Genomic DNA, 16,164 nt, shown 5'->3' on the forward strand with positions numbered 1-16,164 from the left:
GTACAAAACCCCAAGTGCATGTACTAAAATGCCCCTATTTGCTTTTTAAAGCCTCTCTAAAAGCAAAATGTATGAAAGGCAACTTTAATAAGAACATTTCTTTGCTTCCGGTGTCAGCTCAGAGCTCATACTACTAATTGCGGTAATAACAGTACTCATGGTTAAATTACTAATTTAAAACTTAATAAATGATGGTAGTATTGTCTGCCAGTTAACACAATAAAACAACGTATGTGTATAAAAGGATTGGTTATTTAAGTAAACAAACAAAAACAAAAACAAAACAAACTATTTTAGGATTTGAACATTTAGTTCTGTGAAATCCCTTAATCTATGGGCATGCAAATTTGTGGTTTTATCCAAGACAGTCCTTTTGATATTCTAATTTGTACATTTCAATTTTTACCGACACAATGAATGGTATTTCTTTTTGTTCATTCTGATTTAATTACGTTGATTGACGCAAGTACAAAATCCAAGAAAATTAGTCCCACACGAGTATAATGTTTTCACACTTAATTGACTTACTTGTGACATTATATCGTTAGGTGGATCGATATTGCATGTTAGTTTCTGCTGAATAAAATTTGCATTGATGATGATATTCAAAAGACCGGCTGCGTCTGTAGACCTGGCAGAATCAGTCGGATATTTTGAGTCTGGTATAAAGCATTTTGCAACGCTCCAAGCATTGTTTGACCATTCACTTATGTCTGAATTTCTTAGAGATGGGTTGGTAAAGCGATGTTCTTGAACAATAAAGTCGCATATTTTGCCACATATTCCATTTGGACATTTTCGTCTCCGATTAGATGGTTTGTGGCAAAAACAGTTACGAATGTTTTGCCTATTGCATGGACCCCCTGCATGGTTTGGTAAGAGATTCTCATAGGTGCAGTTGCATTTTGCGTAAGCCTTTGGCTTTGATTTTAAACTTTGCATGAAATGACTGTGCTTTATTGCAACCTCTCTGTCAACAAACGGTGCAAGGCCTTGCTGTAGATACTCGAGACCCTTTACACCTCTTATCCAGTTCTTAAATTCAATTTTGTCCAAATCGTCTTTCTCAGTGCCATCCGCAGTTGAATTATCACTGTTCGTTTCACTAGTGTCATCAGAGTCCATGTTTTGGCTTTGATGATGTCTGTTTGTGTTTATCTGTTAATACAATGTGAAAAGTATACATTAGCAGCGATTTATCTTTATTTAGATAAAACATATCATTATCAAATAAGACTAAACAGTACTGAAATATTAACTCAGATTCATAAATGAATACATTGCATTGTACAGTTTTAAAAACGAATTCATAAGTAGAGCAATCTAACAAAGACGACTTTGAACAGTGTGATTTATCGTCAAATAATTTCACTTACAATCGTATACTAACATTTTATAATAGAGGGTACAAAGAATTATGTCATTATCTTTATTGTTTAGGAACATGTAACATAATATGTTCTTCAAATAAATAAAATAGAATAGACTAGATCTAGAATAAATGCGGAAACAGAAACATGCTTTTATCTAAAGCACGTGAGTCGGACCACAATATTAACAGTATTAATGTTGACCATTCCCTGACAAAAATAAGTAACAAATGTTGTTGTTTTTTTCAAACCATGCAATTTTTAGTACGGTATTAATTTGTCACAATCTGTGAATAGTACCCTCCCCTGACGGTCCTACCACAGAGTCACAAGCAATTAATCGAGGTACTTCATCATTTGAGACATGATTGCTAGCAGAATGATGATTTAATGGCGAAAACAAAAATATTTCTGAATAGCAAATTTGCTTTCGTGCTTTGTTTTGTATAATACACGATATGCAATCTTATGAGCACTTCGCAGTACCTGGGAAAAGTCACTCACTGATCTATATTTTCGATCGGTGACGTCACAGCTTTGTTACGTCACTGTTGTCGCATTTCATTCAGCGTCATGTAACAGTTAATTGGGAGCACAACGTCTCAGGCTTATTCTCAGTGTATTAGCACAAAAATAATTTGTATTTTTATAAGGATCTAACATTATCTGACAACATTTGAAAACAAAATGTGTTTTGGGTGAGATCTAGAGATTTTGATTTTAATGCGCTTGTTCTTTCATGAACACCCGGGAAAAATTTCGGTCGACTTCACACTATGCTAAATGCTGTAGGTACATGCATATAATATATATTAACTTTTTTTCTAAAGGCTTTACGCGGAACATGATAGGGAGTGTTTTAATACTTTTTATACACGAGATAAATATATTATTAAATATTCATTTCTTACACTCTAAGGCTTAAAATGTATGTAAGAATGTGAATCACTAACAATTACGCCTGTTCAGATGTGACTGAGTTGAACGTAATATAGAAATGAAATGAGAGTAATAATTACGCCACGAGTTGGACTAGTTATTAATATGCGATATGAATTAAAGGAACACAATTTACTAGAAATTAGCAAAGAAAAAGTATAATCAGTTTCTATTGTTTTTGAAAATTAAAGCAAAATATGACTAAAAAAACCCAGAAAATTGAAACAGAGAGTCTTACTTACCATTCAACACACAAAATTATATAATGTTATATTTTCTGGTCCTTTGGGATCATTTAGTACATCCAATACCTATGTAATAGAATTACGCCTAAGCTTGTATTAGGGAGCGTAATGGGTTTTGTACTATCCATTACCTCTTATGAACAGACTCAACAATCAAAGTCTGCTATAATTTGCTTGCTTCCAAAGGATCTTCTCATAGATATTTTTTTCACTTTCACAACATAACACCAATCTTTAAGAATGCCGTATGGCAGCCCTAAAAATCCCCCCTTACTTGGATTAAGTGTTGGTATTTTTATAGACCTTTTTGGATTATGGTGTCCATTAAACATATTCCGCTTAAGCCGGTGCTAGGGGGCGTGAGGGGTGCTACACTTTCCATAACCTCTAATCAACAGACTCAGTAAAACCGAGTCTGCTATTATTTTACTTGGTTGCATTCCATCTTTCCAATGGAAGGTCGTCTCCATAAGTTAAATAATATTATACGAGCTAACTTAAAGATGGAAGTGAATTTGCCACATCATTTACTTATTAATCCCCCGCCGTGGCGGAGGGATTATAGGAATGGTCTGCGTCCGTCCTTCCGTCCGTCCGTCCTTCCGTCCGTCCTTCCGTCTTTCCGTCCTTCCGTCCGTAACAAAATCGTGTCCGGTCCATATCTCCTAAACCCCTTGAAGGATTTTCATGAAACTTGGGTCAAATGATCACCTCATCAAGACGATGTGCAGAACCCATGAGTCAGCCATGCCGGCTCAAGGTCAAGGTCACAACTCAAGGTCAAAGGTTTGAGCCTTCCATTTTGTGTCCGCTCTATATCTCTTAAACCCCTTGAAGGAATTTGATAAAACTTGGGTCAAATGATCACCTCATCAAGATGATGTGCAGAACCCATGAGTCAGTCATGCCGGCTCAAGGTCAAGGTCACAACTTAGGGTCAAAGGTTTGAGCCTTCCATTTTGTGTCCGCTCTATATCTCCTAAACCCCTTGAAGGATTTTCATCAAACTTGGGTCAAACGATCACTTCATCAAGGCGATGTGCAGAACTTATGAGTCAGCCATGTCGGCTCAAGGTCAAGGTCACAACTGAAGGTCAAAGGTTTGAGCCTTCCATTTCGTGTCCGCTCTATATCTCCTAAACCCCTTGAAGGAATTTTATAAAACTTGGGTCAAATGATAACCTCATCAGAACAATGTGCAGAAATTATGAGTCAACCATGCCAGCTCAAAGTCAAGGTCACAACTAAGGGTCGAAGGTTTGAGCCTTCCATTTGGTGTCCACTCTGTATCTCCTTAACCCCTTGAAGGATTTTGATCAAACTTGGGTCAAATGATCACCTCATCAAGAACTCATGGGTCAGCCATGTCAACTCAAGGTCAAGGTCATAACTGAAGGTCAAAGGTTTCAGCTCTGTATCTCCTAAACCCCTTGAAGGATTTTCATGAAACTTTGGTCAAATGATCACCTCATCAAGACGTTGTGCAGAATTCATGAGTCAGCCATGTCAGTTCAAGGTCAAGGTCACAGCTAAAATAAAAGGTTTTACCCTTTCACTATCCATAGCAGTGGCGGGGGATTTAGCTGTCATTCAGACTGCCTTGTTAGACAAGGAATAGTAAACACTCAAGTACCGAGTCTAGTGGCACGCCGGCATTGAACAATCTTTCTTCTGAATAAGTAGGTCTAACACAGAGCTCTTTCTACTTATCACATAACTAGAGATCCATTTAATAGTATTTCCAGTACTTCCGCATTGATTCAGTTAACAATATTTTGTCATGATATGATTTATACAAAAAATATATATATTTGTCGTTTATACCTTAACGTCGTAACAATGTTTTATTTTTTTCTTCTGAAGTTCCGTTCTCATTTACAGTAATTCTAACAATTCTAGAAGTGTTTGATGTATTACAATCTTAGAATACTATTTTACTATTTTACTGCACATGTATATCCAATTTAATCATTTACTTAGTGATTACATTATTTCATACTTAATTGTTTATTATCATGTCATATGTTGTATGTTAACATCCGTTGTTTAAATATTTAAGATATGTGTACAACATGTACTCCTCCAGGTCATAAGTACTCAATGCATGTGTAACTGTTGTATTCAAGTATGTATAAATCTAAGATCCTTTGAAAATCGGAAAGTGGGAAAACCACAGGTCACCCAACACGACGTAAGGGGCCGACCATCTGAACTTCTGGTGTGTGTGTTGGGGGTGGGGGTGGGGTGGGGGGGGGGTGGGGGGTATGGCGTGGGATTTTACTTGGAGCCAAGAATATTTTTTGCCTTCTATGAAAGTCAGAATTTCTTTTTCAGAACTTGAAAGCCAAAACATTTTATTTCAGAGTAAACCAAAGATATTTGCCTTTTTTATCAAAATATATTTTATTATAGATATGTTATTCCAAAATTAACAAGCGCGATAAAGACAAACATTATGTAATGTGTAATTTGCCTAAGAATATACGAAATAGCTATTGAAATGCAAATCTCTGATGAAGAAGCAATTTGACTCAAATTACAGTTCTTCTTATTTTGAGCACAGTAATATACTTCTCTAAGCAAAAATGGTAAAAGATAAATTGCTTTTAATGTTCATATAAATAAATTATATTATTGATACCTATAAGATAAATGAGGCCGGCCAAAATTGGATGTTGATCTGGACAAAAAGGGTGGGGGTAGGGGTTAAATGAGCACGCCCCCATGGCAAAAAATGAATTGCAGAACAGCTATGGTGAGTGCATGGATATACTCTCCTCACTTTTTTATTTTTTTTTATATGATAATTATACATGTGAACCTAATGAGCATGCCCTGGCCTCTGGACCTGTGTGGCTTATCAAAACAATTTGATAAAGTTCATCCATATATTTGAATAATGATTGCTTTTAGGTAAAACAAAGGTGATAACAGTCTGTAGATCTAATACACGGTACAGACAGTACACGGTACAGACAGTCCAATGGGTAGAGAAAGGGAGAAGAAGCAAAATATGTTGTATAACTAGAAGACAGGTCTGTTTTCTGCTCTTTCCTTGACTTCATTTTAATAATACTACTGATACCAGATTTGCAAGCGTAGCGAGCAGAAAATTTCTAAAATGCCATGAGATCTGATTTCTAAGCTTTAAAAAAGTGTATGCTTGCAGTTTGTTAGGAACAATGGTGCGTTGGGGGAACTCCTGACTCTGATAGCGTATACACAGTACTATAAATGTGTATGTATACCAGCGTGTAGGAGGGTGGGGTGACTATCCTATGGGGAACCTCATACTGCAATATTTTGTATTTTAAACACTAGATCCTGCATTCTGCTGTGTTTTAAGAAAAAGTCATTTCTGTCATTAACTGAAGTTTCACGAGTGCTTTACTTTTTTACCTGAAGAAAAATTTGTATTCTAAATGATTTTGTTTTATTATAAAGAGTTAAAAATCCTATTAGTAAATATTGTTATTGACATTCTTTGGTTTATGTGTTTGAGAGATGTTTTCAATAAAATGGTTATCTTATTTTGAGAAAGTTTTGTATCATTTCTGTATGAGGGGGGTACGGGGGTACTCCCCCGTAAAACTGTGCAATTTGTGCATGCTAAATCCTGAACTCTAAGGGGATTTCAACACTGAAAATTATGGCTGTCGGTTACTTAAGGTTTAATTAAGATATATAATGTCAACAAGCCTTAGTAAAACAGGGTTTTTAGTAGAGCTTTATTATGGAGCAAAATGTTTGTAGGAAATGGTACTGTAGATGATTTTGGAATATTTCAAAAGCCAGATGCTTAATTATAGTGAGCTTTTAGGAAAGAATTTAAAAAATGGTCTTATAAATAAGAAGGAAATATATATATATAAACTCAAAAGATTGTGATCCCCCACCTCCCTGCTCTTACAGCTATGTTTACAGCATAGATTACTGTTCATATACTTAAATTATCAGTATAACATATTGCAGTCAAAATTACACCATACAGCTTTTATTCTTTCAAATCAATCTCGCGCTCTTCAGCAGTGTTCAATATCTAAACGTTGACTGAAATGCTGCTCTTCCTTAATAATGCATTATGCATTTTTGATTGTTTGTTTTGGGTTTAAAGCTGTTTTTCAACAGTATTTCAGTAGTGTAACGGCGGGCAGTTAACCTAGCCAGTGTTCCTGGATTCTGTACCAGTACAAACCTGTTCTCCAAAATAACTGCCAACTTCCCCACATGATTCAGAGGTGGAGGACGAATTATGTCAGACACAATGTCTTTTATCAAATCGTCTCGGAGAACATACGCCTCGCCCGGGGATCGAACTCACGGCATCGCGATCCGTAGATCTGTGTTCTCCCTACTGAGCTAAGAGGGCAGGCTTTAATCATGAAAAAAAAGCCTTATGTTATGAGAGATATATATTAACCTTATTATTTAATTATGAAATATCAACTCTTAAAGGCAAATAAATATGGCTTTCAGAGTAATGGAAAGATTGTTTTTAATCTGACCTGGAGCCAGAATTTTTTTTCAGTGATCTAGGAGTCAGAATCTTTTTTTGCAATATGTTGAAGCCAGAATAATTGTTTCAAGTAAAACCAAAAACGTTTTTTAAAAATCCCAGCCCCCCTCCATTTAGAGAAAGGGTCTGAGGTCCACCTCCCAGGGTATCAAATAGTCGGGCTCTGAATGAAAATGTTGCAGGCTCGGTTTGATTGAGCCTTTCATGGACGGTAGTGGAAATGCAAGCTACCGTACATGCCCTCCACATGTTATCAGTAGTGAGATATAATTTAGAGACACCCGCAGATGTATCCATACGTCGGTGCACATGGTACCTTCAATGATACACAGATTGCAATTCCATGAAAAGCAGCGTATGGTCCCCAGTTAGAATAATGACTCTGCCCTAAACAAGAAAACAATGGACAGACCTAAACACACTGGAATTTAGAGAGGGGATCTGAGGTTTTGGAGCTTGCATATCAAAGAAACTGCCAAAAGACAAAATTAAAAAGCAGAACATAGAAATCATTCCAGTAAAGTGATATTGTATTGACCACTTTTGGTTAAAATAAGTTTGTTCACGAGAGGTAACGAAAAGCTGCAACACACTCCAAGACTTAAAATAAATCTTGATATTTTGCAAATATCTTTAAAATGTACAAAAATTTTACAGTCGTTCAGAGCATTTACATTAAAGGATAAATATTCCTCAAATTGTGTCATCATATGCTTTTATTCATTGTACTATCTCAATCAAACTTTAAAGGTAAAAAATTGTCTAGAATTTACAAACTAGAGAATTTCGTTATATAATCAACAAATAATCAATTCCTACGCATCTGCATTCTGAACCGTAGTAAATTAGACGATAAACCACTCGAAGGTCTTGATTGTTTTCATTCTGACATGCTCATTGACATGTTTTAATAAATATTATGCTGGTCTTCATTTACCCCGAGAAGTAATGCATCGGACGTCATACTGCAATTTGACGTCATAATGCTCTCTTACCGGTCCGCGCGTCAACCGTTGTTTATCGCAGATTCTAATATGCTTGTTTCTGTTAAAACACTTACGCTAAAATGACGTCACGTTAACGTGCGATGCCGTCATTGCTTTTGTTGCGCCCAAGAAAGAGCGCTACTATATTTTATCTACTATTTTAGATTAAGGGCATATTAGAATCGAAATAATTTATAGCAAAACCGTGTTTAACACTATTTATACACTCGGGCAGTAATACGTCGCACAAATAATTTAAAACACTTTTTTGCTATAAATTATTTCTTAAATATACAGAGCTTGATTTCCTTCTTTGTTTAACTGGATATCAAATCGAACCATGTTAAAAGTCATAATAAGCCTTGACAAAAACATTTTTCTTTGGCTTTCGCTATCTTAGAAATAAATTTAACTTTTATTTGGTATATTGAATATAATTTAGAGAAAACACAGTATCTACACATTTACTTCTTCGGCAGTGAATGATTTTCCGAATTGTCTGTTTAAACTATCTGGAGAAGGATTAACTATATCAAACCATGGCGTTCTTAATGAGAATAAATATAAATTAGATGAAATTTTAAATAAACTTGGGTCTGATGAATCAGACATCGACACCTGTATGGTAACCTGAACACTATTATATTTGATATTTCCTTCAAATTACACGGTTAAACATTTACTATGCAGTTGAATAAATTCTAATGGTTCGAGGATAGATGTAAACATATAAAAAGCATGTTGCATTTAAAACCATCCGAGGCAAACAGACTGAAGTAGCTTACATACCGGTGAAAAGAAAATGTTATTACATTTTAAAAAGAAAATATCTCATTAAGTAAATAAAACCCACGCAAACTTTTGGAAATATAATAAAATTCAAGGATAAAAGCATGTCAGGTTCTGCTTACATCAACTAAATGATGATTTTGCCGAACATTTTAAAACTATGTCCAACCCTCATCACGTTTGATAACGATAATATAAGTCGTGCAGAGAGTTTACGCATTGTCAGTTTACAGTTGAGAAGGTCCGTAGTTTAAATAAACATAAAACTGTGATTACGATAAGAATGTTGCTGATCTTTTCATCGACCCTATTTGTTTTGTAATTCCTTGGTTAGTTTCCATATTCAACGGATACATGATGCACATGTGTTATTATACCTATCTTTTTACAAGGGAATAACTCAAATCGGTTTTAGAGATAATCAGAGCACCGGTGACTGTATTGTTTAATGCATACAGTTATTCAGAATGCTTTGTTTAACAATTCTAAATTATTTTACGTTTTTAAGGTTACAAAAGGATTTTTGACACTGTAATTCGTGAAACTTTACTGATAAACTACTTTAATTAAAATATTAGTTGTAAAGTTATAACCATGAGAACGTCTATATATATACACAAGCGTTAAGTTATGTCAGACTTTTTTGACGTCATAGTAGAATTAAAACAAAGGGAAATACTCTCGCGCCGAGATTTTAACATCCTATTACAGAGAACGATTTGAATTAATTGTATATATGTAATCTTTGCGGATGACATCGTCTTTCACATAGTTCATAAGCACAGCAAGATTGTATTTAGCAATATTCTATAACAAGAGCTGTCGATAAGACAGCGCGCTCCACTATTCGGCGATTTGACAGTAAAATGAATTTATGTCTCAATAAGAGACCTCTACTTTAAAAGGAAGATACATCAAGATATAAAAAGACCCTACTACTCAGAGGGGTTAAAGGTCAAGTATGGAAGGGGTACTGACATTCTTTATTTTGATGGAATTAAGTTATATCAGAAAAAACTGTCCAAGACACTACATGCACATAAGGTATAAGACTTTGCTAAACTCAAATTATATTTCTATTTATTTATTTTTATTTTATTTATTTTATTTATTTATTATTATAGCAGATAGCAGATGATGATGATGATGATAAAGATACATTTTAAGTTTCAAGTCATTATCTTATATTGTACTAAAGTTATATCCAGAAAGCGAAGATTGCCTAAAAACTTAAAGTATGAAAGGGGCTTAGTTCTGTCAAAAATACAATTACAGTTATGGGGATTGTCACCACACATGCAGATGATGATTATAAAGAAATGTTTTTAATTTCAAGTCATTATCTTTTAAAGTACCAAAGATATGTCTATAAACGAAGCTTTCGGAAAAATTTAACATGAAAATAATTCCAAGTATAACAACTTGGTGACCTTGACCTTGGATATAATGGGCCCAGCCCCTGCACATACTTTGTTTGTATGCTGGACAATGTTTATGTGAAGTTACATTAAGATATAAGCAATAGTAACAATTAAAACACGGTTGTGATGTAATCCTTTGTTAGTTTTGTCCATTATATAGGTTATTGTACCGATACCGTTCTATACACACGATTATCTTACTATACTTGTCCATTATTAACCTGTAACTGTCCATTCTTAAAATAATGGATACTTTAAGAATGGACAGGTACAGGATAATAATGGACAGGTATAGTAACAACCTTGTACGTTGAGAGGTGTGAGTACATATCAACCTATGAAATTCGAAAGTTTCGAAATATAAACTAACTTGTAACTGCAATAAAAAAAACCTGAAGAGAAACGTATGACTTTAACCCAAATCGCCCTACAAATTATCAGTCAAATGAAAATCAAACAATGTGCCAAAAGTAATTACAGAATGTTAGTTTAAATCTTCAACCGTTAGAAAGTATTAAAATCCTCAATGTGTACTTCTAAACCGCAAAAGAAAAGTGTCGCAGATAGACCCCTGGTATAGCATTTTCAGTCAAAAATAGATGAAAATAGGCAACGTTATGTAAATACAAGAGGGCCAAAATGGCCCTAGGTCGCTCACCTGAGTGACACACCATAACAGTGTAAACAAGTTTGACCCAGTGATTTCATGGAAACAAATATTCTGGCCAATTTTCATTAAGACTGGACCAAAAATGTGGTCTCCCGAGTTTAAACAAGTATTTTCTTAGATATGACCTAGCGACCTAGTTTTTGACCCCAGATGACCCATATTCAAACTTGACTTATATTTTATCAAGATTATTATTCTGACAAAATTTCATGAAGATCAATTGAAACATACAGTCTCTAGCGCATACACAAGGTTTTTCTTTGATTTGACGTAGTGACCTATTTTTTGAACCCAGATGACCCATATTCAAACTCAATCTAGGTTTCATCAAGGTAATTATTCTGACTAGATTTCATTTAAACATTTGAAAAAATACAGTCTCTATCGCATACACAAGATTTTTCTATAATTTGACCTAGTGACCTAGGTTTTGACCCCAGATGACCCATTTTCAAACCTCTCCTAAATTTTATCAAGGTAAACATTCTGACAAAATTTCATGAAGAAAAATGGAAAAATACAGCCTCTATCGCATACACAAGGTTTTTCTCTGATTTGACCTAGTGACCTAGTTTTTGACCCTAGATAACCCATTTTCGAAACTGGCCTAGATTTTTTCAAGGTAATCATTCTGACAAAATTTCATGAAGATCAGTTAGAAAAAGACAGCCTCTATCGCATACACAAGCTAAATGTTGACAGAAAGACGACAGACAGACGACAGACAGACGGACGCCGGACATCGAGCGATTACAAAAACTCATCTGAGCACTGCTCAGGTGAGCTAACAAGAGCTTGTCAACTGAATGAATATTAAAGTCGAAAAGGGGCAAAGTTTTGTAAAATTGCACGAAGGGTTATGGAACCTGTGCACTGCGTATCAGCTCATGACAATGGACAATGGTGCAAGTTTCAATCTATTCCCATTAGTGGGTACTGAGATACCATCTTACACGCAAAAAAGTAACCAACAACTGCTTAGTCGAAAAATGGCATAATTTTGTAAAAATGCAAAGTAGAGTTATGGAACCTGAGCACTGCATGTCAGATCATCACAATGAACAAGTGTGTGACGTTTCAATTTATTTCCATTAGTAGGTACTGAAATACCAGCTTACATATAAAACCTTAATAATAAAATATACAAAATGGAGTTATGAAACATGTGCAGTGTAAGTCAATTTATCACAGTGAATAAGCGTGTGAAGGTTCAATCCATTCCCGCAAGTGGTGGTTACTGAGATACCAGCTTACATACAAGAACTTAACAAAATTGGGACGCGGACGGCGACGCATGGGTGAAATAAAAAAAAGTGGAAAACCACAGGTCGCCTAACACAACATAAACGAAAATGCTGCAGGCTCGGTTTGATTGAGCCTGTTCATGGACGGTAGTGGAAGTGCAAGCTACCGTCATCGCCCTCTAGCCCCGGGTTGAGCAGAACTCAACATTTACACATGTAATAAGTACCAGAATGTAATTTAGAGACATCGCAGATGTATCTATACGGCCCTGCACATGGAAGCTTCAATGATACACAGAGTGCAATTTCATGAAAAGCGGCGTATGGTCCCTAGATAAAATAATGGCTGTGCCCTAAACGAGAAATCAGTGAGCATAATTATACAAACTGGAGTTTAAAAGCTCCACCTATTCTTTGAATAGTCGAGCTAAAACACGTGATTTTCCATTCTTTTTCAAACGCTGCAGACTCTCATGCAGTGTTCGTGTAAAATTGGTTAAATTTGTGCCATAACTGACATTTGTTGCAGTCCTACCAAGAAATGTGCAATCACCGTGGATATCAGCGAAAGAAAATCTTGGGGAATAACTTCGTAATTGCATATCAGATCATTATATTGAACAACTTAGTTTCATTAAATTCCCAGTAGTCATTACTGATATAACATCTTAGAAATAATTAACAAAGAGCATACGGAAGCTGACGAACGGATGTAAGCAATAGCCTTTCGTATTCTTCAAGTAGTCGAGATAAATAATCTTTTGGAATGGTGAAACAAAACTAATGTTTTAAGGGGTTGCTTGTAAGTTGGTAGAGGAAAAGGCCAGCAAACGTTGTTATTATTATTATTATTATTATTATTATTATTATTATAATTATTATGGGCCTTTTTTCTAAGCATTTACTAATTCCTCTTCTAAACAAGCAGTGGACAAGCAGGATAAACAAATGAGTATTTATTAGGAAAAGAAATCAAATTACCCTCGAGACGGCAGATGGAACCCAGGGCTTCAAAAACAAACGAATTTGATATCTAACCAACCTGACACTCAAACGTACTTACACTGCTTTTTGTTAAAGTCGTTTTATCCTACATATCAGGTTATATAGTGATTCATTTTGAAAATGTTCCCGGAAATAAACACATTATTATGCACCGGTAACAAAAATAATTACAGTAGGTACAGTGTTCGTTTATACACAGTTCTTCCTTTTACCTCAGATATTTAGTTTTATTAACTTCAGTTTATTTCTTACTTTAGAGTTTATTCCATCCATACAAAAAGTTACCTCTGATATCCTAGGAATAATTGAAGGAGACAGATGTGGTTTTATCAACTTTGATACCGGTCTATCGTGCAGGAATGTGAATGAAGTTGCGATCCAAACCGGTGCATATACTAATTCCAAACCGTTAACAGTTTTTCATTTACTTGTATCCAAACCGTTACACACTTGATACATGTGATTGACTTTGGATGGTACTTTTTCGCAAACATACTATACTTTTAGTTTAGAGACCGATGACAAGATATGTGAAAATGTTTTTTCTTTCTTCTTAACTCAATTTTCTGACGACACAATTTCAAGAGTTTTGGTAAGATCATTTAAAAGTTTCGTTTTCGCTTCTTGATTGCCAAAATCTGCACGTTTTTATCACTTACTAACTTGAACTGGCATGATTTGATCTTTTCATATCGAATAACTTGCACCTTAGAATGAAAACTGAAAACATAGTAATTTTTTATGTACAAAGATGTGTTAAATCGTACAAAATATCAAAACTTACGTGATGTTTTTGACATGTTTTGCTCGGGAGAGGCCATATTGGACAGATCCAAACACACGGCTACCGGTGTAGTTACCATACAGTGATCCCATTTCAAAATCGATATCGTTTACATTAGGAATGTAGTAATAAGATAACGTATCATATTGTATATGGCATATCATGTATCCTTATCAGTTATTTGCACATTCGATACATGAGTCACACCGAAATGATTTATGTCATATTGCGACTTTTCCCATCTTTTCATTGTGGACGGGCTTGCACCTAAGTAGAACTTTTTACCTTCCGTCGGCCAGCTAGATGACTTCCTCACCTGAAGAGGGGAGATCTACACTCCAAAAGAGGTTCGAATCCACATTGGTGAGGGTCAAGTGATCTGAAGTCAGTTAACTTAATCACTACGCCATGCACATTAGTAGGATACAACTCTAAATGATGTGAAAAGCAATCTTTTCATTCTTACACATATGCGCTATAAATAACGAGTCATGGCATGTTATGTAATTCAAAACAAATATTTATAAACACTCTATGTCACCACAAAATCAGTTGTCAATTTGTGCGTCTGCGTATGTTATTCTATTTTTTTTCAAGATCTGATATACCTAAGTGCCACTTTTTTAAGACCCTTAACAGCTGTAATAATTTCATTTACTGTTATGCGCCGATTTAATTCTTCACAGTCACAGTCCAAATTATTAAAATCGTAATCTTCGCAAAAATCCTCTGCTTCCTGATTGTAACATTGAAACATATCTGTACCTAGTTCAGCAAAAAATTGTTTAAAATCATTTAAAGGGATGTTATTTCTATTGCTACTTTTACGTTTGAAAAATTTCCAAAACTCTTTAGGTTTTGCGTTTTTCATTTGACCTATTTCCAATATTATTTTCTTTTCAAAAATATTTCTTTTTCTACGACACAAATCTTTGTAATTCTTTTTCAACGTACAAAATTGTTCCCTACTGGTACTAGATTTAAGCCGGTTAAAAACATTCAAAGCATCTAAATAACGCCTTCTCGCTTGTACACAGTCTAAGTCAAACCATTCTGCATGATTGACTATAGAATTTTCATTAAAACAAGTTTTATAATTATTTTTACAAGAGCTTAAGAATAATGGGTCTGCAACCTCTCGAACAATACTCGTGAAGTTGTTTAATACATCATTTACGGATTCTCTATTATTAATATTTATAAATCTTGTTAAATGATTTAAATCTGGTAATTTTGCAATTAATCCAGAACGAAATGCCTCCTTGTAATTCTCGTTCCACTTATAGCTGACTGAGTTTTTAAACTTTGTCGTCTCAGTGACAACATTACATCTCAATGAGAACAAAAGTGGGGCATGATCACTGTATTCGTTAAACGAGTCTATGTAAAAATCACACAATAGCGGGAAATCCTTTTCTCTCGCTAACAGTAGGTCAATAACGGACGCCCCATTTGTACTGGCATAGGTAAACATACCACAATTATAATCACGTGCTAATCTACCGTTACAAATGCGTAACGTGGTAGCTCTACAAAGGTCAAGCAATCTTGTCCCAAAACTATTACATACATTATCCAATGCTAGTGCTATATAAATATAAAAGGATGTGTCTTTGGGTACGAACCTCCTTTTTTCTAGAGATTAAGGGTCATTTACATTTCAGATTTGGTTGAAAATGAAAAAAATAAATAAATAAAAGACTTCATCGATATTTGCCTTTAACTTGAATCTAAATGGTTTACAGATAGCAATGTTCAGCCGATTTGTTACATTGTTTTTCGAAAACATGTTAAAATATACATTCTTCTTATATAAGAATATGTATGAAAATAATTTTATATGAAAATATGGTTTTTATTGCTGATAGATATGGTCTATTGATATAAAAATTAATTTAATTATTATAAAATAACATGTTAAAAATGCTATGGTTCAGAAAATTACATATTAAACATTCATTTGATAAAAATGACTTCTTTTATTTCTAATGAAAAAACCCTTTGCCATAATTTGTAACTCCAGTGATAATTCAAGCTTGTTTAATTATCTTATGAAAAACCTTCTCTTTTATTACACTTGATATTGAAATAAACATCCAGGTGACAATACCCGGAGGCAGTAGATATCGACAACCTGTTACCAATATATGTTACCAATACCAAATAGCTGTTGTCTCCCCTGATATCGATTTTCT

At 34.7% G+C, this 16,164-nt stretch overlaps 1 protein-coding gene across 3 annotated transcripts in view; it reads right to left on the reverse strand.

Moving 5' to 3' along the window:
• Positions 1–14,036, reverse strand: part of LOC123546421 (antiviral innate immune response receptor RIG-I-like) — a 31,353-nt gene extending 17,317 nt beyond the window's left edge. Inside the window, exons 1-2 of one of the 3 annotated variants that reach the window (XM_053550782.1) lie at positions 13,970–14,036; positions 529–1,158 (exon numbers count right to left, since the gene is read on the reverse strand). In XM_053550782.1, coding sequence (XP_053406757.1) covers positions 529–1,125 — 597 coding nt within the window. In that variant the 5' untranslated portion in view covers positions 1,126–1,158; positions 13,970–14,036. Of the gene's footprint in view, positions 1–528; positions 1,159–4,187; positions 4,335–4,378; positions 4,586–13,969 lie in introns of those variants that run through there. The other 2 variants (XM_045332673.2, XM_053550781.1) reach the window with 2 other exon arrangements.
• Between the last annotated feature and the right edge of the window lie 2,128 nt (positions 14,037–16,164).

Source organism: Mercenaria mercenaria, chromosome 9 (assembly GCF_021730395.1).
Source record: "Mercenaria mercenaria strain notata chromosome 9, MADL_Memer_1, whole genome shotgun sequence".
Taxonomy (NCBI): Eukaryota; Metazoa; Mollusca; class Bivalvia; order Venerida; family Veneridae; genus Mercenaria; species Mercenaria mercenaria.